Source organism: Onychostruthus taczanowskii, unplaced genomic scaffold, assembly GCF_017590055.1.
Source record: "Onychostruthus taczanowskii isolate IOZ18803 unplaced genomic scaffold, ASM1759005v1 scaffold22, whole genome shotgun sequence".
NCBI lineage: Eukaryota > Metazoa > Chordata > Aves > Passeriformes > Passeridae > Onychostruthus > Onychostruthus taczanowskii.
This window is the reverse complement of record NW_024499462.1, coordinates 6,319,960-6,345,093: the sequence shown is the minus strand read 5'-3', so window position 1 is coordinate 6,345,093 and position 25,134 is coordinate 6,319,960. Positions and strand designations below refer to the sequence as shown.

General features: G+C 38.7%; 2 protein-coding genes across 11 annotated transcripts in view; one reads left to right on the top strand and one right to left on the bottom strand.

Moving 5' to 3' along the window:
- The window catches only part of SHLD2 (shieldin complex subunit 2), a 29,470-nt gene extending 7,792 nt beyond the window's left edge, over positions 1 to 21,678 (bottom strand). For 4 of the 10 annotated variants that reach the window (XR_005952707.1, XM_041405150.1, XM_041405157.1 and 1 more), the window contains exons 1-6: positions 19,026 to 21,597; positions 15,270 to 15,363; positions 9,074 to 9,158; positions 4,530 to 4,639; positions 3,550 to 3,704; positions 84 to 2,515 (exon numbers count right to left, since the gene is read on the bottom strand). Coding sequence is in view for 9 of the 10 variants with exons in the window: in XM_041405150.1 (XP_041261084.1) it covers positions 84 to 1,587 (1,504 nt within the window). In the remaining variant the exon portion in view is untranslated. Of the gene's footprint in view, positions 1 to 83; positions 2,516 to 3,549; positions 3,705 to 4,529; positions 4,640 to 9,073; positions 9,159 to 12,733; positions 12,913 to 15,265; positions 15,364 to 16,159; positions 16,260 to 17,917; positions 18,029 to 19,025 lie in introns of those variants that run through there. The other 6 variants (XM_041405152.1, XM_041405154.1, XM_041405153.1 and 3 more) reach the window with 6 other exon arrangements.
- A 196-nt stretch (positions 21,679 to 21,874) lies between these two features.
- The window catches only part of GLUD1 (glutamate dehydrogenase 1), a 28,868-nt gene continuing 25,608 nt past the window's right edge, over positions 21,875 to 25,134 (top strand). Inside the window, exon 1 of the mRNA XM_041405167.1 lies at positions 21,875 to 22,425. Within this exon, the coding sequence (XP_041261101.1) occupies positions 21,990 to 22,425 (436 nt within the window). The 5' untranslated portion in view covers positions 21,875 to 21,989. The remainder of the gene's footprint in view (positions 22,426 to 25,134) is intronic.

Below are 25,134 nucleotides of genomic sequence, written 5' to 3'. Positions count from 1 at the left end.
CCAAATTACTTGTTACATTCTTCTACTTTAAACAGGCATTTTTAAGATCCATATTTTAAAAAGGCAAACAAAAGAACTCTCACCTGTAAGCAGTATGATATCCCCAGGAAACACAGTAAGGGACCAAAATGCAGCACCACGCCACAGCACCACCTTTCTCTCAATTTCTGACTGGTCAATAACAACAATTGTTGCCACAGGAACTTTACATGAAGATTTTGGTTTAGTCTTCTTCTGTATCTCTTTGATATAACAAGGATGTACAACTGTGACCAAAATATTGTATTTTTGATTTTTGCTGCAGCAATTCTTAAGCAGTGATAGTTTCTTTTGGAGTTTCTTGAACTCTGCCATCCTGTCTGGATCCACTCTCACCCCGGAACCAGGTGGAGAAGAACTCAGTTTAGCTCTCTTGGATTTCAGCTGTCTTTTAAATGCTGAGTGAGAGAGATGAGAGGAATCTTCATGCTTGCGGGGTCTTTTAGAAGAGTTCTTGTGAGAACAGTTCCCTTGAGAGCACCGTATTCCAGAGCTCAACGGCTCAATAGGGATTTCATTTACAAGTTGCTCAGCAGGAACATTAAGTTCTTGAAACTTTTCTGCATTTTCCTGAGCACTTTCTTCCTGTTTTATAGCTTTAATTGAAACATTTTCCCCATCATCCTCAGAACTAAAAAGTTCAAGAGAACTTGCATTCTCTTCCTCATATTCATTTCCAGTCACAGCAGTAGTACATGTTCCAACACCAGAATCACATTGGAAATGACCATACTGTCCTTCTTCAGCTTTTTTGCCTGCTTCTGTTTCTGATAGTTTCACAGTACTTTCCTGCATCTCATTCTGTGCAAAAACAGCCACCTGACTCAAAGTCACTACACTACGAAACTCTGTGTCTGCTGACACTGCAAAGTCTGCACAGTCATTTGGTTCTTTTGGTTTGGACTCCTGACTTTTTTGGAAAAACATATCCATACATGGACTTAGATGTTTGTGACACTCACTCCTGTGAGCTGCCTGAAGTCCCACAGACCGTAGATGGATGCTGACCTGCTCAGTGCTGGCAACCATAGCAGAAATGTCAGAGCTGCTAATTTCTGAAGGAGGGGCTTTTCTCTCAGTGAGCTCTGGGCAGCAGGCACCTGATGGTTTCTCTTGTCCAGCCGATTCTGCACAGCCCTGGGGCAGGTGTTCATCTGCAGCCTGATCTACATTTGCAGGTGCAAATCTATCTTTGGATTCTTCACAATCAGAGCAAGTTAAACTCGTGCTCTTTTTAGGCGTGCTGGTACAAGTCAGTGCCACAGGGGCAGGAGATGGCAAATCTTTTCCTTCCTTTGCCATGAACCTGCCCTGCTGAGCTCTGTCCCCACTGGAAGGGACCCCTGTGGGCGTGGAGCTCTCTGCCTGGGGCACAGAGGGGGCAGCAGCACCCCGGAGATTCCCAGGAACAAACCCAGGGTTATCGCACAAAAAGCGCAGCTCCCTCCACTGCTCACCAGCAGGGGCTGAGCTTTGCTCTGACCCCTCCCGTGGCCTCGGAATACTGGGGGCTCCCACAAAAATATGAATTTCAGGTCTTTTTGACATTTTTGACTGCTGTGTAAGTTTGAGTACAAATACAGTGGTTTATGCAAAAAGCACAATAATAAATATTAGCAGATGCAAAGAAAAGGATTTTACTTTTTCTTTACAATTTTAAAAATACCTAAAATTCATGGGAATATTTCACAGTTTAGCTGCTAAAAACACTACTTAACTACTTCAAGCCTATAAAAATAGATGTACAAAATCTATAAAAGGGAAATTATTTTAGAAATATTTAGCATTTCTTTCTGTCAAATTTGCCCAGAAAAATAAATTTACAGCAACATTTAGTTTCCGATACATGGGAAGTTAAAATTAAGTTTAATTATGGACCTATTTGTCTTCATTTACTATTGCTAATTAAACAGTCAAATGTGACTTCACTATTCAGTACTTGATTTTAACTCATCTTAAATAGATGTAAGACATCTTCACAGCATAGTTAGATCATTTCATCTCCCAGAAAATTACAGTTTCAACTAAATGATTAAAACACTAGAGCTATTTAAAAGTAAAGTTTGCTAGGAATGCAATATTTTACATGCTGTTTTGGCATGAAACTACTGTTTCAGGCTATTACTGATAAATAATAATTATTTAATAACCACTAAGAGGTCAGTAAAGCTTGAGCAGGTGATTTAGGATTTGCTTTAATTCATTTACGTAGTATCAAACTACTCAAGGAATTACTAGCTTTTCTAGCTAATTAAAAATAAGCCCACTTACACAGCACACAAAAAGAAGACCTTTTATTTTTAAAAATTTCTGCTGTATAATTATTATTTTAATATATGCAGAAACAGCTATAACTGTTCCTTAAAGTGCTAATTACAGCTACTTGTTTTGGGAGTGCTGTTGCTGATAGAAGTTGCTTCAATAGGCAATTCTGCAGATGTAGAGAACACCAGGAAAAATAGGACAGCTAATCCAGCTGTAAATAGAAGGAAAAGACCATTGAAACAAATGCAGCATTGAAAAATATGCAAGGTTTTCATTCAGCACTAATTAAATTAGCAATTGTTTCCTAACAACCCCACTAGGGGTCAATAAATCTGCACGTTCATAAGGCTCACTGTAACATGGAAAAACCATAAACACCCCAGAATAGTGATCTCTGGTATGTCACTGCTGTCACTAGAAAAGCAACATACATCACTAAAATTAGATAGGGCAAAATACAAACAAGCTACAAAACCCAGAGACTAGTATTGATCACTTTTATGCTCATAACAAAATAAATACCACTTACATCATTGGAGTGTTCAAACTTCTGCAGTTGTACATTTAAATTTAGTCCCAGAAAATGGTAACTTTTAAAGGGCAATACCCAAAGCTGTGAAAGCTTTGAGTTATATAAAGAATGGTAACATACAAATAAACAGAAGAACAGAATTTATTGTCAATATTAAAGTAGTGGATCAGGTAAGGGAAAGACTAAGCAATATGATAGTGAATTTGAATCCCTAAAGAAGTGATGTTAAGTTTCGTAGATAAAAGGCTACCAATACATGATGTAAAAAGCTTAGTAACAGATCTGAGACAAACAATGTTACTATCAGTTCAAATGACCTTAGTAAATGTCCAGTTACATAGTAATTTATCAGCCCCTCAATTTAAGTACCACTTCTCTTTTGCTTGTTGACATGTTTAAAGGTTTATAAATCACACAAATTTCTCAAAGTTTTCCTTAACTTTCCAGTCTAACTTCTCTAAACTTAGGATTTGCTTTGCTGATTCACATTTTGCAGTGCCACTACTTTAAGGCCAGGCTGGATGGGGCCCTGAGCAACTTGGTCTAGTGAAATGTGCCCATGGCATAGGGTTTGGAACTTGATGATTTTTAAGAGTCTTTCCAACCTGAGCTGTTCTATGAGTCTATGATCACACCAAAGGAAATGAATATTGATGTTATTTAATGTATGTTTGAAATGAAAGTATAACTAATATTTTCAAAACATAAATTACCTTAGGAATGGCAAGTGACCTCTGCCAATTTTCTGATTCGTGTAACAGGTCCACTACTAAATGACCTACTTTGCGAATTCCAAGTGACTTTTTGGGTCAAAGATGTCAAACTCCTTCCTGTACTAGGAAACATCAGTACCTAAAATCATTTAAGCCTGTAAATCAGAAAGAAAAAAAAAATTAAGTTTACCTAAATTCTCCGTACACAAAAATGTTTAAAGAACTGTTGCTTTGCTGCTTTAGAACATAATTATTTCTCACTTAATGAGTTTTGTTAGTTAAGTACTACACCTTGTTATAAATAAAAGTCTGAGAGAACAATTCACTTCAGATTTTAAAAGGTGAGCAAAAAAGCTACCAATATTTTAGTAAAACTCTACTGCCACAAAAAAATCCATTTTATACTGTAGTTAAATTATCTGTGGGCAGACAGTAGGTTAACTAACTACACAAAAGATAACAAGAGCTAAAACTCATGAAGACACAACTGAAACCTGAATGCACACATCCATTATACCTGTTAATTATTACACCATTTCCTAATTTGTGGAAAGGTGCTCTACTCCCAGAAGCCAATGAAAGCCACGCTTTTTATCTCTGAAATGGTCAGAGTCTGATTGACGGGTCAATGATCTATTAAAAAACAGTAACTACATCAGCAAGTTTTACATTTGCAAGGCACTGCAACTGAGGTTCAATATACAGAAATATATTATGCTAGATAGTGTATTTCCTCCAATCTAAACAGTAAGACAGGAATTCTAAATTTAAAGGTTTTTAAAACAAACTGTCATTAACAGATTGTTAATCTCTAGTGATTTGCTGCACATGGAATGAAATTTAAAATAGCTTTAAAAATCTTCTTCCCTCTAGAAATGTTCTGATGCTACATACATGACCTTAAAGTATCCCTAAAACACCCTAAAAATACTCATCAATTTTATTCCGTATTTTTCTACTCATTAATAGCATTCACTCACCATAATAATCATTAAGCATTATGCCAAGGTAATTTGGATGGACAAGAGGATGACACAGCTTCAGCTTCCTATAATTCCTGAATATTCACAGTAGTCGCGTGTCCAAATCTCTGTTTTGAGAAGTTACATCCAAATAGTTTCATCAAGTCTTTACTCAAGCCCTGTACACTAAAAGTAAACCATGCTAATTCAATCTTGTTAAGAGTTTCTTTATGTCTGTTACACACTACAAAGTTTCAAACTACAAATAAAATTACAGAAATAAAAGACAGCAATGCATCAGAAGACAAAGAACTATACCAATATAATGCCAAAGTGTACTTTCCCCTCTAGAAACACTAAAGTTTCAGGAGATAGTGTGTTCTTTTAACTTTCTGCTTTGATTTGCTGAAGCTTGATGAACATCCAAAATGCTAAGAGGTTAATGACTTGATCCCTAAAATATGCAAGAAAACATTATATTGTCCTTTACCTGCTGAAAAGCTGGCCCAGTAAGTAATAAATACATAAAGTAGGATATTTCTTAAATTCTTAATTTTAACTTCTATTGTGGACTTCATCCTCCCTTATTCACATACTTGACTTTATCCTCCTCCTACATGTGGTATAAAAAACTAAAGGATTGATTCATCTACCTTACAACAGAAGAAGCTGAATTATTCATAGCCATCTTGAGAGTATTTGGTTTCAGCTCAATTCAAGCTGTAGGGTTGTTTGGCTGGGCTTTTCTCTTTTCTACAACTCAACCCATCTGATTGTGGAGTAGCAAATCTACTAAGACAGCTGCCAACCAAAGGGAAACCAGAAAAACTTCTTGATGCAGAATTCTGATTACATCGCAGGAAACTCTCCTGGCACTTTCACCATGCTGCTCAAATCTCCCTCCAAAATTCAACGTGATCTTTTTAAAAAGCCAGGCACTGGAGCTGTACAGTAACTTTGAAAGAATAAACAGCAAGTAGTGCAGTAACAGTTTCATACACTTAGAAACTGAAACAGCTCTGGGATGAAGTGAGGAATGCATTACAGTTTGCTTGCAACTTGTGCAAGAAAAAGAAGGGTGATCCTTCTGCCAGCAACTCCTGCTGGCACTGCAAGTGAATCAATATACCAGCAACAGCACATATCTACTAAAACAATAACCTTGGTCCAAATTCATATTGAGATGAACAATTGTGTTCGGAAAATAAAAACTGACAGAAGAACTCAAGCTAAGCACCTTGTAGCTGAAGCAAACTTACTCTACATAAAAGTGAGGGATGTATCAGGTGGGTGTAAAAGATGATATGTGTAAGTGAATGGCAGTTCAAAGAGATTTACATGGGTTGCAGTAGGCAAGGCTGGTGGCACCTAACAAGAACTCAAGGGAACACAGATGTGGGAGAACACACACAGAAGAACTCAAGGGAACACAGATGTGGGAGAACACACACACACACACAGAGGCAACTGGGTAAATGAACAGGTCTTATTTCTGTCATCCCCTGTTTGGTGATTGTTACAATCACCAAATACCTTTTATCTGAATTTTAATACAAGGTTTCAGGCAAAGACTGTAGTCCTGTCCATAAATGGCCTAACCAAATGCAATTTTACACCAGGAGGATCATTTGGCTCACATACTAACACTGTGTTAGCACATGGAATACAGTGCACAGGCACTGCTGTCAACCAGACCGGGTGGTATAGCAAGAACCCTGCTAGTTGATATCAAAATTGATGAAAACCACAAACCTTCACTTGCCTACAGCAGTACCTGTAATTAGCATAAAGTCACTTCTAAATGAGGTACTTAGGTAATTACTGACCATAAAATAATTTCTATTAGTACTTCCATTGAAGTTAAATAGCAGCATTCAGTATTTAGTTCTTACTGGCTATTACCAGAGGACTGCAATAACATTTGGGCTCAAAATAGGTACAGCTTGTTTACAAGTACATAAAACTTGTATTCAGCAATACCTAGCCATAAACACGAGGTATCCAATTTTTTTTCCTTATTTGGAGCACTTTCAGTAACAACATGATCTTTAGAATACAGAACACCTATGGTTTAGGTAACACAATAGAAACCTTCCTAAATACTCTTGCAGCAGCATGGAAATAATTTAAACCAGAAATCAGCGTTCTAAACTGTTCCGTAGCCTGACACCGTAAAAAATGTTAAATCAAAATACTGACTAAGAAGAGGCAAGTTGTTCTTCATAACTATTACTGAACTATTCATACACAAAAAGAAGGCAAGCAATCAAATGGCATTGCTATTGCTAATACTTAATGTGCACCTACTTGCCTGCAGGATCAGGGCCTGTGGTTTCTAAAGTTGTGCTCTAGAAGGAAAATATTTCCCTGGATTTGAAATGAAGACATTTCTTCTGTACATAAAAGCTTGGGTCATATAAAAAAGGCATCTACTGAGCAGTTGCATCAGCCATTTTATTTTACCATTATTATTTTTTGAAACCAAATGATGCAAAATTTGAATTCTGATAATACACTTTCAATTCAGCCACTGAGATAGTCTTCATTGTGTTTGAAAATTGGAGTAAAGGTGGTAGGCTTTGGTGATTAACTTGATAATTCTTTCCTCACAGCCTTTGTGCCTTTTGAGATGGCCCCTTAAGTAAATTCTATTTATTGATTTTTGTTTTGCAATACACTAAAACATATAATTAAGGAGATATGAGCATCCAGTGGCTGCTACAAACAAAAGAAGTCAGAAGTTCTAGAGAACACTGATCTTTTGAGTAGAAAAGAAAGATAAAGGTAGAAGGTGAAAGATACACAAATGTGCCATGCACGTTTCGTTGAAGAACACTCACTCCCTAACCCTTTATTTTTGAGAACTATTTAAACAACTAAACTGCTATACCTGCTGTCAAGAAATATGTTGTTCCATATATTTCAGCATATTAAAATACCTCACAATATCAGAATGACATCATTATGGCTTTTTTTTAGAAAAACTATTTAGTTTGCAGAAAATATTCCACAAGTATCATTACCAATGAAAATCTATGTTGGGACTGAAACCTGATAAACAGAGCTGGATAAAGCAATAGAGGACCTAAGATGAAAGCAAGGTAAATGGTGAAAGAAACATCACAACAGCCTGATTTCCATCAGATCAACTGCTGGTAGATTTGACTTATCAGGACCAGAAGATATAGATATAGATATAGATATATATATATATATATATATATATAAGAAATACTTAAAACACAAAGCCACCAATATTATTTTCCCATCTTTACAAAAGCCTTACTCAAAAAAGATGAAGTTTCAAAATGAAAACCTGGATGCTGACTGCATGTTCATAGTCAAAAATGGGATATTGTCACTGTTTTGTACAACAGCCATAGGTAAGACTGTCCTTTTGCTTTTCTACTGTGGGAGACAGGGCGTTGAAAAGGTGTAATTCTGAATTTTACCATAAAGTAATAAAGTAAAGTAATCTACTTTATTTTATTTCCACATACGTAATCTACTAGTGCCATGAAAATGTCTTTCACTCCCCACAAGTGGTTAAGCTAGCAATAGACCTTAACAGAAGCTGCACTTCCTCTTGCCTTTAAGACAAGTGGGATACTTCTCATTTGTCAGCATCACGAAACAATTAAAGGTCACTGTCTGTCAACTGAAAAATCAGCCACCCACGCCAAGAAGTCATATTGGAGAACACAAGTCATCACTACAGCAAGTAATTTTCCAAGGCTGTTCAAAACGACAAGCTGCACAAGGAGCTCCAGAAGAAGCCATGTGGCACATAAGCCCATGAGACACCTTCAGACCAATAGCTCAACTATGAATTCATCTACTTCATCACTGTATATACAGGGTCCCTCCAGAAGAGCAAACATTTAACCTTGCTGCAAACATAAATAGCAGCAAGTACTTTTTGTCAGGACTGAACCTATGGCACCAGAGCTATCTAATTCCCTCCCCATGCCAAGCAAAATTGTGCATATTTTATCTGTTCTTCTAGTGTGCAGCTACATCCTTCATGTGGCATCATCAGTGTATTTCTGTGAGGTTCAAAGGATCTAGCAATCCAGTCCAATCAATAGCTGATCTCCTCAGTGCTTCCATATCTCAGGAAGATGAAAGCTAGCTTTACACATTTCTACAGATCCAGTGTCTCAAAAGAAAAGTTCAAACACATGCTTTATTTGCAAGCATTGTAATTTAAACAAAACTCTTGAGAGATGTTAACTACATGTTAGCGTGACAGTAATGACTTTTATATCCAAATCTAGAATTTCAGTTCTTGTAAGGGCAAAGGATTTTCAATATTATGTTAATATTTCCCTTTTGCATGCACCCCAAGAATACACTTCAGCTGTAAATGAAAAGGATTTGCTCTTCTATCTATAAGTTGAGAGCGTTAGGATTTTTTAAGAGATAAAGCTCCCTTAAGGAAACATAACCTTCAGACTTGAGCCAAACTGTCTCTGTACACTGGAGAAGAGCATTACAAAGATCACTGACGGTTCACTGCCCACACTTGCTCCTTGTTGTGGCCACAGAAGGAACACACCTACCTACTTCTTTGCGGAACTGCATGAACGTCAAACACTCTTTTCTGGCCATTCCAGTAAGTAGTAAAGTTGTAAATTTACCAGGGCACTGCAGGAAAACAACACAAAAAATTCAAATTATTTTAAGTGAGTGACAACTACAGTGAATCTTCTGGAAACAGAAACAAAGTTTTCAAGTCTTCTGGCATTTACCTATGAAAAAATTAAGATATGATAAATAAAGAAAATTAGCATTGGCTTTTTAATATATAAGCCTTTACATTTCAATGGTTTAGATGGCTGTTAGTTTAGCAAACTGGTTAAGCTTTAACAGGGAACAGGTGACACTGAGTAACTATCAACATAGCTGACTGAGCCAAAGGTGCCTTTTAGATGCAAATTTCCTTATTTCAAAGGCGTAGCTTTTCTCTCAGACTTTAGGACAGCAATGCACTTTGACTATTGATTAAAAGTAATTTGACTGATTATACTTCAAGAAATTGTACATCACAATTTTCTATTCTACTGCCCCGAAAAGTTAACGGAAATCATTACAATTGAAGAAAATGTGAATGAAGTGTACTAATTAATGCCAGAAACGCTGATTTGGCCTGTACCCTTTTCCATAGTAATTCAGTTGTCTGAAAACACCTCAAGAAAAATCAAAAAAGTCAAGGTATGATGTAACAAGTCATCCTGGATCTCCCTCTACTGTTCCAAATCATAGTGTGTAGCAGCAGGGCACAGCAGCATAGCCACAGGTAAAAACCTTCTTGTACCTTTGTTCTCAAAGCACATAATTTTCTTCATTGTTTTTGTTCAAGGCAATACTTCAATTATTATCTGTACTGTGCCATTATTGCTGAGTACCTTCACTCAGCTGCCTTTGATTCAGTAACTTTTAGAAATGTTTTTATTACTTGCAGTACTGCATAGTTGTGCCCCTGAAATTTTAAGTTGTTTAACTTGCAAAGCTCCTGAAGTATGAAGAGTTAAGGATGGAAACTAAAGGGATTTATCTATTTATTCATTTGTCTTCATACAGAAGTTGCTCCAATCTGAAGTAAAACTATAAATTGCTTCTTTCTGCAATATAATGCAAAGAGAGTAGAGATTATAAAGAAATGGTCACCTCATAGTTTAACTCCTTCTGTATTAGAACTGCAATCCTGTTTGCAAATGCAATTATTTTTCTGTCTGCCTGCTGTTGCAAGTTCTATACTTGATTTTCACTAGAATAGAAACAATAGGACTGATGTACACAAGGCCCATATTGGCTATTAGTATATTAGCATATTCTTTATCTAGAAAACCATGTGAGCTGCTATACAAAGCTAAAATCACAATAGTCTTCAAAACATTTTCTGAAAAACACTAGCAGAAAGTTTTCACATAGAACAGAAACGACAGTGCCAATGTTAGAAATCTATCTCTTCAACAGGAGTTCTGTTTAATGCCCCAACACACATATGGTCCTAAGGTAGCTCTGAAGAGTGTTTTGTAACCCACCCTTACTCCATGTCAAGTGACATCATTTACAGACAGACAGCTACTGCTCCGTGTAACTCGTGGTGCTTTAATGCCACACACATGCACCTGAATTTTACATTCTGTAAAAACATGAAAGGGGAAAATTAGAGGTGAAGAAACACAAGCAATTTGCAATCCATTCCATATCAAAGTACTCTTTGGTATCAGCTAATGACTTGAGTAACTCCAGGTTTAACTTGCTTGTGTTAGGAAGCACGTGGAATATAAAGAATAGCTTTGGTAGTATTGAGCATATGACAGGAAATTAGCAAATACATATTGGTTTTCCTTCCAATAAATTTCACATTAAAACCTGTTTATATGAGCTTACTTTAAAAGATTTTAAAATTAGCAGATAAAGCAAAAAATCCAAAAAGCTATTACACTAAACACGTGATCCATTATCTTTCTCTAGAGATTAGTAATCTTTACAACAGACCAGAGATACAGGAATTCAAAAAGCAATACAGTTTGTTCTATCTTGGCTCATGTTCTGAATTATCTGGCATTGCATTCCAAGAACTACAATTATGTTAACATTACATTTTATATTAAAACTTTATCTTGTAGGTCAAACTAGCATATCATCTAAATGAGTGCCAACTTAGGAGCCATGTGCTCATAAAAAACATTAAGAGAGGTATGGCAACAGTTCACGTTAACCACTATGAAACACTGGAGCAGAAGAAAAATTTGAGATAAATAAAAGACATAAAACTAAACCACTAAGACATCATATTTGTCAGCACAATCTATAAAGCAGCAAATGGAGATTTAGTTTATATAATGGAAATCAGACTAAAAACTAATTGAAGGTATCTTTTAAAAAATAAAGATAGCATTCATTCAGTAAATACAAGGTATTCAGACACAAGTGAGAATCAAAATATTAACATACTTCTCTCAACAGCAACTTTATGACATTACAATATATAAACAATATGTTATGAACTTCAGCTGCCAACAGAAAAACCATGCAGAAAACTGAACAGTCTGATCACAGTGAGAAAAAAATTAGTAAGTGATGGGTACAGATGCAAAGTTTGACAAAAATGAGCAAGTGCAAGAACATGATTTGATGAAGCTAAAAAGAAAACCATCCAAAATAATGTCCATTAAAATGCATTCAAAAATTGCCTCATTAAAAAGGCAAATATAGAAGAGGGAAGAGGTAACATTATAAGAATTAAGAACTGTGCAATCATAGTGTGTAGTTTTTAAGTCCTTCATACATTATGATGTTACTTGCCATTTCTTTCTCTATATGGCAAACAAGTAAGTTTTACTATACCAGCTCTGATGGAAGTTAAGATTCCAATCCCAAATGGGAAGCAGCTGTCAAGTCCCTTTACCTATGCTAATCCCTTTAACTGGGCAAACACAGTGTTTAAAAAACAAGCACTTCCATTTTATTTCCAGGCAAGTTTAAAGGATAAAGTTCTGATCCTGGAAGCTGTTCTGTGCAGTTCCCTTCTCCAGGCAGCTCTGAAGTGACAAACTGTTTAGTGGGCATCTCAGCTTTCCTTGAAGCATGCAAACATGGAGAAGGAAGCTGTCCATCAGCAGCATTCTCCACAGCTTAGCATTTGAAAGCCACTTACGCTGTACTTCTGGGTCCTCTCCAAAGAGAGCCCAACTTCCTAAGACTGAGAATATCAAAAAAATGAAAGCCCCTTAAAAAATGTCTTGACTCACATTTACCTTTCAACAATGAAAATTTCATTCTTGCAGCCAACATCAGTATTTTAGAAAGATGTGGGGAAACTTTACCCAAATAGGCCAAACTCTATTCTTTCAAATTCTCAATAGATTGCCTTATATAAATCAAAATACAGTTTAGAGGGGACTGAAGCTGTTCCAATGTAGAAGCTATCTAGGCTTTTCCACATTACATTGGCTTTCCAGTCTAGTTCCAGGCTCCATGACAGAAATTTGCCACCACGCTTCACATTAATAAGAGTACTCATGATACTTCAAGAGTAGTTTTAGCCCATTATTGTAAAAATTAAATAGTGACTTCTCAGCACAGGAACTAGATGTCAAGAGCAGAACTAGTGGCAGAAAGCTTGCCACTGATCTCTAGGATTAGTACTGCTTTGCAAGCATTGATGCAATGAGGGGTTTGAGCTTATTCCAAGAATGAAAGTCTCACACCTGGGAAGCCAGAGCTCTGCCTCCTGGGGCTCCTTTGCTGGACACAGGAAGGCCAGGGAACAGCCCAACTGCAAAATCTTTATTCCCAACAGGTCCTTTAGAATTAGCAATCCATGCAGTTACAGAGCTAATAAAGTCACCTTCCTCCACCTTATCTCAATTTTATGCTCTTTTACAATCTAGGGTGGGAAAACAGAAAACAAAACCAACTCTAAGTTCAAGAAACTACACTGCTTTAAACAAGCTGAACTGACATTCTCAGCAAAAAAAGCACAATCATATCTACACTGGCACATTCCCAAAGAACTCACGCCAATCCCAGTATTTATTTTCTTTGCTTGCTGAATAATTCCACCTTACTTAGCATTTCAGAAATTTTTCTAACCATAGGTCAAATTATATTACCTACTCCTCACCTGCCATCATGCAACTTGCCAGATGAAGATTTGCTGACAGACTGACTTCACTTCAGACATATTAATCATACAGTATGAAAACAATTGAAATTAAATCTGCTGGCAAAACACAAATGTAACATATTTGACAACCATTACTTTTATCCAAACTGACCCATTAAAGCAGCTTATGGATGAAGCCATGGATAGTACTTGTTATTTCCAAGAGCACTTCTGCTCATTCCTCTATTACTTGTTTCTCTGGATTCTTTTAATTCAACAGAACCTGCAAAAGCTTACATAATTTCTATTTTTCATCATCTTCAACATAAAATTAATGAGCTGCAGTTCCATTAGACCTCACTATTTCTGTTCCTAGGAATGAGTAAATTGAATATGCTCCGAAAATTATAAAGATTCAAGACAAGAAGTATTTTACTTATCACTTTGGAAAATATCAAAGACTTTCCTATATTTCTTGAAGAAATCAAGTCTGATAGGAGAGAAACTGTATGAGTTTATTAGAAAAGCAAATTCCAGGAGCTTCTCCTTAAGAATTCATACCCCATACTCCATAACTTCTGGCCCATATTAATTCAGATACGAGTACCTTACAAGTTTGTACAACCAGCTCAGTTCCAAGCAATACTTAAGGTTAATATGTCCTCCCCATATATTTAAGACTTTGGGAATAGATTATCATCTTTTTTGCCTTTTTTTTTTTTTTATGGGAACTGAGGCAATGAAAGGTTTAAGTAACTTACTTTTGCTTGCACAGTACATTGAACCACATGTAGAACTCAGTGAGTGAGTCTTACATACTCCTACCTTAAACATGGCACTGCCATTCCCCAGTGCATAATCCCTCACCTTCTGGATAAGATACAAAACTACCCTTTCCAGCTCAGCTTTTCACCCTACCTCTTGAGATTTTAACAGTCATCATCCCTGGTTATACCATTTCTATATCTACAAATCTCTCTTCCTGCAATATGAGATTTATTGTCCTCCTCTGCTTTTATTCCTTACTTGAGGTCTCAGGTGCTGGTTTACAAGCACAAAATAATCAAATGATTCAAAGTCAGGATTAACACAAGGCATCTGATGTAACTTTTTTTTCTTTGTTAAGTTCCTGAACCTCATACACTATTTGAATGAAGTGCTCTCTTACCTTATATTGCAAAAGTCACCCACACAATCACACCTTAGTTTTCAAAATGTTAAGAATTACTTTAAGTCCTGAGGCAGTGCCCTATATTGTATTGTGACTTTAGGACTCTGGGAGAAAAAAGACAAGTGTTTCGCCACATAACAGGCTTTTTTTTTTCTTTAAGTTAACAGCCCCATTAACTTCTTTAACTTACATAACCTTCACTGAATTAGCCATCTAATAAACAAGAATAAATTGTACCTAAAACTGAGTAAGATTAATGGACTTGCACTACAAGCGTGAGTTCAGTGTAGGTGAGGGGTAAAGTATTTACAGAGAAGAGAAGAGAACAGTGAAGGAGAGTGGCTTCTAACTCCATCCTTCACCTATTCATTTTTACTTTGAGGTTTTTGGTCACACAAGGAAGAAGCTTAATTTCTGCTTAGGCAGCCCAGTGTTACATCGATGTAAATGCCACCATGATAATGCAGCCTTAAAACCTGAGGAGAACATCTTAGCATCCTTTGTTCAAGCAAGCTGACCTCTAATGATAACTGAACAATCTAAAAGCATGCATGATTTAGATTGCCATTTAGTGTTTCTTCACTAAAGAAAAACAGCAGGCTTATGTGAAAACTGGTAAGACAAAAGAAACCAGGATAAGCTTTTACAACTTCCATGGTGATTTTAACTCATTTAGTCAGAAAACAACAATATAGTAGTCCTTCTGAAAGCAGAAAATCTGTTATGCAGAGACCCTACCTTTCCAGTAATTCAAAATAAGCTTCATTTCAACCTACTGCCTTTCAAAGGAAAAAGTAGAAGAGATGAAATAGAACAGGTAAGTTAGACATTATCTTGCCAACACTGACAAGATTAAACAATAAATAATAATCACGAAAAACTTGACACAGTGTTTTCAAAAATTGTTCAAGTGTGCTCAAGAAGGAACAATTTAATTAAAACAGAAATATTTCCTTTTCTGACCTACTTTCTCATTCTGAGATTCCTCTGGGATGAGCCATCCACCAGTGATTTTGTGCTGGATCTCTACATGCAGTGGACACCACAAACAATCCTGAGGTCTGTGAAAGAAGACCAGGAAAAGATATCACTATACACTTTTACATCTTTTCCCCCCAAGAAATCCATGATGTGTTGAACAATACCAGCCAATGTACTCCTGGAATATTCTGATAACACCAATTTCAATTATACCAACAAACTTGAATGGTAATTCTTAATACTTTGTATCTGGGCTTCACCCACCAACATATTTCACAGAAGATTTAAGCATCCAAGCATATTTTAACAATCTTGATTTCCATAACCACTCTTCCAAAGTGAAAGAGGCTAAAGTTGATTTTGCTAATAGAAATGCAAACAAAAGCACTGCAGGAAACTAGCATTCTCTAGAAAGTTCATAAGAGCTTTAATGTTTGTTATTTAAACAATACACACTACATTTATGTCAACAACTTCTGACTGTCAATTGAGTATTAAACCAAGAAAAAACTGGTTTGCAGCCTCTGATGCTTTGATTCCAGGCTGGAAAGATTTGGGGTATAATTTTCAGCCAGACAGCCAAGGACACCAAGAGCTGCAAAAAAGATCCATTTCAATTGTAGATGTTACTTTCAAACAATTCTTATTTCACTCCTGGCAAACCACTGTCTACTATCTGTTATTCGCTATGTTAACTGAAGTAGACAGAAATTTTCTAAAAAACAATTTCCAGGAAATAAACTGTACTAATACTAATAACTGTACTAACAAATAAAACTATCTGTTATTCGCTATGTTAACTGAAGTAGACAGAAATTTTCTAAAAAACAATTTCCAGGAAATAAACTGACTAAAGTACTTTATTTTCCCCCTAACCTTATTTAAGAGAACAAAGCTGGCATGTTCTGAGTCCATCTGTGGAAGATTTATCAGCTTTCCCATTACCAGCTTTTTCATCACCTAATTTCAAACACACTTAACAGCAAATGAAAATCACAAATATTTCAGGATTGGGTAACTACATCATGCCCTCTTTTGTCTTTTAAATCAGAAATGAGGAAATACCAATCAAAAGCTAAAGATTATGCCACAATGGCACAAACCAGCTGCTTACACAGAATCTCACTGATACAGGAATTGAGAAAGGAGAAGCCTTCACAGTGACCCACAAAAGCCTCTATCATTAATGGCCACGTTGATGGGAAGGTCACTGAAATCAGATTAACTTGTTACTGATTTCAGCAAGCTTTGGATCAGACCTGCTGCCTCCAGAGAGAACTACTTTTTGTCCTAGCCATCTGAAAATCAGAAGTGGTGTTACAGGGATAAGAGTCACTAAAAAGCATATTTAATCTTTATCACCTAGATTATCTGGCAACACTCATTATCAATGTATTGACAGTAACAGTGCCAAAACATGGCACTGAGAATTTGTGTATCTATAGACTGCCTGACCAAGAGATGAGGGCATCAGCTCCTATATACATGAAGAGCTTTTTTTATCTGCTCTGTCACAGAGCTGAAGTAACCAGTTGGCAACATCAGTCATCATGCACAGCAACTATATAAACAGATGGAGACAGAAGATCTTTAAAGCTAACAAACATCAGCACAGCCACTTTTCATGGCAATTAAAAATATTTACTCATGAAGTAGTTATCATAATTTAGTCAATGTTTTGATTTCTGCAGCAGAATTATTAGCAAGTTAAAAGCTCAGAAAACTGCTCTGAACCACTTACTGAGGTAAGTTTTCCCCAGTACCTTCAACTTACAAATTAAGAATCCATGACAAATTCACATCATAAATAAAGGGCTAATAGCTCTATTAGCAGAACTTCTGGAAATGTAAAGAAAAACAAAATCTTATGCTTAATTAAATAATAAATTTAAATATTACTTTGCTACATATTATTTTTGTAGCAATGCTTCAAGCAAAAAAACAAGACACACTCTAGCCTACTCCCTACTAGGCTAAACCTAGAACTTCCTAATTTACTTGCACAACTTTGAGTTTCACTCCCTACTTCTACAGTGCTATAGCCAAGCAAAACCATTACTATTTACAGATGAATTAAAAACCAGCAGCTTATTACTTTAACTTAGCAGTCAGGAAAAACTTCAACTTAATGCAAAGTAATACATAAAAATACTAAATAATCAGACCACCAGTATCTAAGTATCTCATTAATAAGACAAAGTATTGAAAGGTTTAAAGCCTTTATCTCAAATGGAAATAATCTGAATACCTCTTCTCCAATTTTGCAACATTGCAGCAAGCACATCTCAAATTTGCAACATGTGCAAATTAACTTCTGCATCCTGCCTGGAAAATCACCAAATTCGGGTTCTTTTTGTCAAGGCAAAAGGAGTAAATGAAGAAAACCTGTAAGTCTGCTCTCCAGAGCTGCTATGGCTCAACACAGCTGAAGCTGTTTATAGAGGAAAGGCTCTAAACCAATAGATCTCAGTACTGGCATCTTATGCCATCAGTAAAAATGGCTTTTAATAAGCTTTGGTCTCTGACTGGTTGTAAACAGATGACTGAAATGAAGATTTCTAGTCAAGTGTTCATTTGGTAAAAGTGGTCATATAGACGGTCCCAAATTAATGGAATCTTCTGGGATTCACCTACTTCATGTGCTGCCTGTGGCAGCATCTTACTGGGACAGCCCTCCAGCAACAGCAAAGCCTTGACAAAACTGCTCCACACGTCCCAGTTTGTTCCTGTCACATCACGTACTGGCTAGGCAAAAAAAAGGGAAGAATATAATCAAGAAATATGGTACTCAGAGTAGAACAATTTATTCACAAACTTGGAATTAAAATTAGTATCAGATTACATTAATTATTCCTTAGATCCTTTAATCTGTAGCATATTTGTTTCATTTAAAAATACATCTTTGAAAGAACAAATGCTGTACCAACATTACCTCCCATTACTCTGACTGAATGCTGGTACATTCTCCTGCAGATAGAGAAATTGCCATCTCTACTTTGACATCCTATGCCAAAACAAATTGGACATGAAGTTTGTACTTTAAAGCATTGGTGGAAAATAAAACCCATGAACTTCAGATGTTCTCAAGTCAAAGATCTGGAAAATAATTAGATTTCTATTTGGTACTATTTTAGTACATTTTGCCCCAGTATGCAGGCAGGTCCCATGCAGAAGGATTTCTATGAAGTCCTACACACTTGATGCTCATCGGCATCGTCTCCATTTAACACAAACAGAGAGGATTTTAGCCAAGAGGTGTGAGAACAGCACTACACTTCCCATTCCTGTCAGATTCACATCCTCCCATTCACCCAGCAACTATTATGCAACTGTCCAGAGATCTGTTGACTCGACAGAGGCTGAACAGTTTCTGCAGCAGTTTGGGGTAAGAAAATAACCCCAGCTCTCACCTATTTAGCTACACTTCCAAGGTAGCTACATAAAGCAGTACAGCATAACATTTAAGCCCAAGAAAAAAAGCTTCTGGTTTTTTTTTTCAATTTCTGGTGCAATGAGGAATGGAAACATAAATGCTCATATAGGCAATTCAAAGGCAAACAACTTGCTTCAATTTTTACTTGGAATTTATCTCCATTAATTCTTTAAGCAAAGGGACTTGGCTTTATCTGTCAAGTGCTTAATGTGGTATGGCTCACAACTTAAAATCAAATTTTCTGAAACAACTGTAATTCCATCTGCAGTTTATTTCAAAAGCAATTTGTCTTCCCAGAACACAATTTACCTCAGAAAGGAATTGGTCCTCTGTACAGATCAACTTTCTTCCTGAGTGTGTTGTCCAACAGAGGCTCAAACTCTGCACTGGAGGCAAGCCCAGGGTTACCCTGGATTTCCAGGGCTCAGGCAGCCAAGGGCACAGCTATCCAGAGCCCTGGGAGGATCCCTGACTTGCAGCTTCTCTGCTCCTTCTCATCTGCTCTGGTCAGCTGGTAATAAGACTGGGAAGTGAGCTGGGAATAGCTATTCCAGTTCCTGAGGGAATTCAGCACCAGTACACCCTGGGAATGTTTTAGCCCAAATAGCTAGTACTTCAAATAATAAATGGATTAAAGCAGGAAGTATTTGATTCTTGTCTTAGATCCCTTTTCTCAATAAAACTTTTAAATCCGACACAGAAAATTATTCCACCTGCTACAAAATTTCTAATAAATTTTAAGGTAGCAAAATTGCTACCTTAAAACAGTAGATTGCTTTAGGAAGGCACAATACAGTGCTCATTACAGTGCTTATCTATAATAAAAATAAGCTGTTAAAATTTATACACATTTAAAAAGCAGCCTACAAGAAATTAAATCAAGTTGTTTGCCTCCCTGAGTTATACTTCACAGATTTTAAATGGAAACTGATACCTGTCATGTACACACAGTTGAAAACGACCTTGCTGCAAAGTCCATTAATAATACAGACAGTTCCTACCACACAGGTAGGAACTCTACTCATCTCTCTCTTCAGATGTAGTCCTAAGACCAAAACTTCATATAAAATTAATGAAGTTAGTGAAGCTCCTGACTGTGAAGACAAAAAGTTATCTTTTAATCCACCCTAGCGATTTTGTTTTCACCAGTGCTACTCAAACGTGAATTTTCTGATGGCACCCCACATGGCATATGAGAGCAAAGAAGATACAGCTCCTCTTTTAGTATTGCAACTACCACTTTCATGCCTGCTAGAACTCATTCTGAAGCATGCCATTTCTAATTTCCTCTGGCAAACGGATTTTGATTCAACTGCTCAGTGCTTAGCACATAAGAATTGTGGAATGAAAATTCTCCTGCCTCCAGAAAGGACTTGAATCAAACAGAAATTCAGTACAAACCTGCTGAGTTTGGTAAACTGCACACATTATTTCAGTCATAAAAATATGCCAAATAAAACTCCTTAGTTATCTTATCTCCTACAATGTTTAAATACTAAGAAATTTAACATGCTGATTTAGTTATTCTCAGCATTCAACACACAGCTTGTAAAACATTTTTCCGAATTCCAGTCTTGTTTAGAAAGGAGGGTAGGTATGGTACAGCCATTGCTCCAAATACAACTGTGTGACTGAGCCTCTGGAGAGATCCACGTGGTTCCCACGTTGCCATGTCCCATGCTCAGCCTCAAATACATCCACAAACGTGTGCTACAAACAGGCTGATACCGCAAGCAGCTGATAATTGAGTGTGCTCGGAAATCAGAGAACACAGCTGAAAGCAGGACAGGAGCTAAGCACATTAACCTTAACATCTAATTCTACATGCTTGAGCAAACTGGCTAATCACATTCTTCATTTAACCTCTGTGTTTCTGCAATGATATTCCAACCTACAGAACACGGTGGAAATAATTACCTGATAAGGACTAATTGCCACAATACCTCTCATCACCTTCTTTCCTAGGCATTTACAAAATTTAAGCACTTGTAAAGCAAGTGAGCTCTAGCTAATGAGAACATGCAGATGGCTGAAATCAAGTAGTAGCTCAAAGCTGATACAATCACTGAGAACACTGCAGTTCTGTGAACTGAAAATTAACACTAAAATAGAAGTTTTCCATAAACCACCTATACTATGGACTGAAAACCAAATTAGTAAGCTTATTTCTGAAGCCCTGTGTGAACATCCAAACAACAAACTGGCCTAAGAACCAGCTCCTTTCTTGATTTTTCCCCCTATATCAACTATCAAGCATCTTTCTTCTCTAGACTACAATTATGAACCATCTTCATCACTGATAAAAACCAGCCTGATTAGTGGTCCTTAAGAGAACTTCTTCAAATTCTCAGGACAGAGAGCAACATTAAATCAAGATAAAAATAGAGCATCAATTGCCTGAAGAGTTTATTTGAGTTAAAGAATCTGTGACTAATCTCCCTGCTGACAAATACACACACAAGTTAAATTGCTTTCCCACAAGCCTTGTAGCACAACCCATAGTGGTTAGAGAGATTCCCACAGCGATAAAACAACTTCCTGGTTATTCCTGGCTTAGGGGCATTGGTCTCCCACAAGCCTAAGAAGAAAAAATACCCACCGTATTTTCCAATTAGCACCCCAAACCGACAGAAAATTAACAAGCCACTTAAGTATTCTAAAATAAAGTTAGTTCAATAGTACAGGACACTATCTCTCATACTCTGAAAGCAGACCTTACACAGTTTCAAGAAATGTTCTTAAGAGATGGTGCCTGAGGTACATTTTAAAAATGGCCTTGAATGGACCAGGACCTAGCAAGATGCAAAACAGTGGAGCAGACAGAGTAGACAAATCTCAAGGTCTGTTCCAACCTCCGTGATCTAACGGTTCTGTGAACGCAGCCACGTTAACACCTTCACTCGAGGCCTCTGTCCCCTCTCGGCAGGGCAGTCCCTATACACACGTGGCTTGGAAAGCTGGGTTCTCCCAAGGCTCCTTTCCCCGGGAGCGCAGCCCACGGTGTGTGAGCACGCCCTCGCTTGCGCTGTACTTGCGCCAAGAGAGGCCTGCTTTTTCACGCGGCACGTGAAGGCCGCTTGCCGCGGGCTGTCCGCGGCCCGCAGCGCAGCCGGCCGCCGCAGGGCCCGGCGGGGCGGGCCCTTGGCAGCGGCCGCGGGCGCGCCGCCCCCCCTGCAGCCCGCGTTTAAAGGCGGCGGCGGCGGCGCCCGGCCCCCGGCCCCTCCTGTGACAGCGGCAGCACCGCTCCGATCCTCGCTTCTGGCGGCCGCCGCCATGTACCGCTACTTGGGGGAGCTGCTGGCGTCCCGCCTGGCCGCCGGCTCGGTGCTGGCGGGCTCGGAGCCGGGCGGGCCGGCGGCGGCAGCGGCCGGGGGGGCAGTGGTGGCGGCGGCATGGGGCGGCGGCCGGTGTCCGCGGCGGCACTACTGCGAGGCGGCGAAGAAAGAGGACGACCCCAACTTCTTCAAGATGGTGGAGGGGTTCTTCGATCGCGGCGCCAGCATCGTGGAGGACAAGCTGGTGGAGGGGCTGCGCACCCGCGAGGGCATGGAGGAGCGGCGCCACCGCGTCCGCGGCATCCTCCGCATCATCAAGCCCTGCAACCATGTGCTCAGCGTTTCCTTCCCCATCAAGCGCGACAATGGCGAGTGGGAGGTGATCGAGGGCTACCGGGCGCAGCACAGCCAGCACCGCACGCCCTGCAAGGGAGGTGAGCCCCGCCGCCTCGCCGGGCCCGCGGAGGGCCGGGCCGCCCCGCCCCCCCCGGCCCCCCACCACCCCCCCCCCCCACCAGCCCCCCCTGTCCCGCCGCGCCTGCTGCCCGCCCGGCCAGCGGGCAGGCGGCTGCCTCGCTGTGCCACCCGTGGTATCCGATAGCCGAGGGAAGGCACGCGCAGGGCTGTTCCTCCAGCGCTCCGCTGTCCCGGCCCCGCCGGTGACCCCCGGGCCAGCCCCGGGGCCGGGTGTCACGGCCACCGGCCGGGCCTTCGCCGCACCCACCGCCGGTCTGGCCCTAGGCATGGCGAGGAGATCCCCGCCTGATTTTAACTCGATGTGACTCAGACCTCGATAGTGTTTGTGGGGAAAGGGGGGAGCACCCTGCTAGAAGTGTCTGCGCGAGTCGAGAGCTGAGGGAACCACTGTCCCTTTACACCCAGCTGTGTTCGCGAAAAGCTAGTGCTCACACAGAAAACATCCGTAGAGAAAAATAACAAGTTTTAATAACAAGTTAACTGTGGTTCCAGTTACCGGCTGGATACATAGTTAGACAAAAGTGATTTTTCTGGAAGTGGCTAGCTCTAGATAGGTGAGACCAACGACCTGCTCAGGGACCGAGGGGGTGAATCCCACCGGAGCTGAGCAGAGCTGGGCTCTCATGGGATCAGACTCCCTTTTAGTCTGGGATAGATGGCATTTCCTTGAAAAACAAATACAGATGTCCTTCAGCATAACTTACTCAAGAGCTCTGATCTTTGTGGACATTTGAGTATTGGAAACCATTTCAGGTCTCTGACCCAAACCAGAGCTTCTGTAGTCTGTAAAGACTTTTTTTTTTTTTTTTTAGTGTACATCAGCTTTATAGTAAATAATGACAGTTACAGAAACCAAGCAATTCCTTATAAATGAAGTCATCTAACTTCAAGACTAGATTAGGAGGGGTGTCCTCAGGTAAATGTGTTTGTGAGAATCAGTTCAGCTGGTATATATATGACATGAGGATTTCTCTCTGCAGCACAAATAGTGTGTCCTGTTAATGTGATTCCTAACATTGCAAAATCAAATGTCTAGTGAGTGTCCTGTAACATGCTAAATTCTTACCCAAAAGAGGCTAACTCAACTTTTGATTGTTTACTTGAAGCAAGAATTACCATGAGACTCCAGCCAGCATGGGTGTGGCTGAAGTTGACTCTGTGTGAATCTACTGTTCTATACCACTGCTATAATTTCTTTTAAAATACCGATGGATATCATACTGCTGTTGTATTACTCTTTGCTGCAGCTTAAAAAAAAGTCCTTTGCTGTACAGTCTGTGTTACTTTAAAGGTCCTGCTTGCATAACAAAATGCAGTCCAGTGGCAAATGAAGTAATAAAATAATATTAATATATGATAGCTTCTGATCTTTCACATTAGTACTGCTCATAAGGGAAGGAACTAATGTTTACACAACAATTAATTATAAAATGCATTGTACATGAACGAACCCCACCAACTGGGTGATTGGACACTGTCCATTCTGATACCTACATTTCTAAAGCCTCACCAGAATTTCTTGCTTTTTGGTGGCGTTTGTTATGCCTGTCTGCACTCACACTGAAGCAAACACTGGAGCACTTAAAGGCAATTGAAAATGACAGCTCAAGAAAGTAGGAAGTCTCAGTAGTTTGTCCTTTTCTTCTTGTGTTGCTCCCCACCCCCTCTGAATTTAGGGAAGGAATTGCAAATGATATTTCCTTTCCCTTCTTCAGCACAGAGATCATTAATGGGTTTCACCTTCTACTGCTGTCTAGGAACTTGCTCACTATCAGGTGACAGATCTGAATTGGTAGTAAATTTAAATGGGGTGCATGATAAGCAAAGATCAATTGCTTGACACCTGCTATGAAAAAGGAGTGAGGAAGTAGAACATTTCTACTTTAATGACAGAGGAGTGGTAGAGATATTTCTGCATTTATTGTGCATTTGATCCACCTGAAATGCAGCAGCAACTTGAGCTTTTGTCCAAAAGGGATTTTTGAACTAGAATCCTAATACAATTCACAGGGATAAAATATGCACAAAGTCCAATGAAACCCAACTCCAAACTTCATATAACAGAATGAAATGGGGAAACTTGCTGAAGTGAGTGTCCCACACTTCCCCAAAGTGGACCCCAGAGTCCAATGCAAGTAATTCTTACCATCAAGAAACAGCAAGGGATATAAGAGCCCCTTCTAAAAGAAGGGGTGAGTTGGCAAGTGGAAGGCTTGCAAAGATTTAGGAGGAACACAGTTAGCACATCTTTTCATATGCAAAATTGTGACCTTTAACTTTGTGCTTCCTGAAAAGTAAAATTTGGTAAAGCAAGCTTATCCATTCTGCTTTTGGTTTTTTTTGGGTTTTTTTGGTGTGTGTGTATTGTGTGTATTTGGTACTAAGAAAGAAATAGTGTTTAGTTACTGCTAGATGATTGTAAGTGGGATGCTTTGTCCTGTCTATTTCAAGGAGCATTGTGCTTTAAAATCTCATCTCTTATATTTCTTGATATTTACATAAACTGAAGGATAAGAGATGCTGGTTAGAGAATATTAAATACTGTTCTGTATGCAGATTAGACAAATGATCAAAGTACACTTTAAGATTCAAGTAGGAAATGTAGGAGTACTCAAGTTTTTAAGTCTTTTAAAGGCTGTCCTCCTTTAATTGTTCTTAATTTTTTC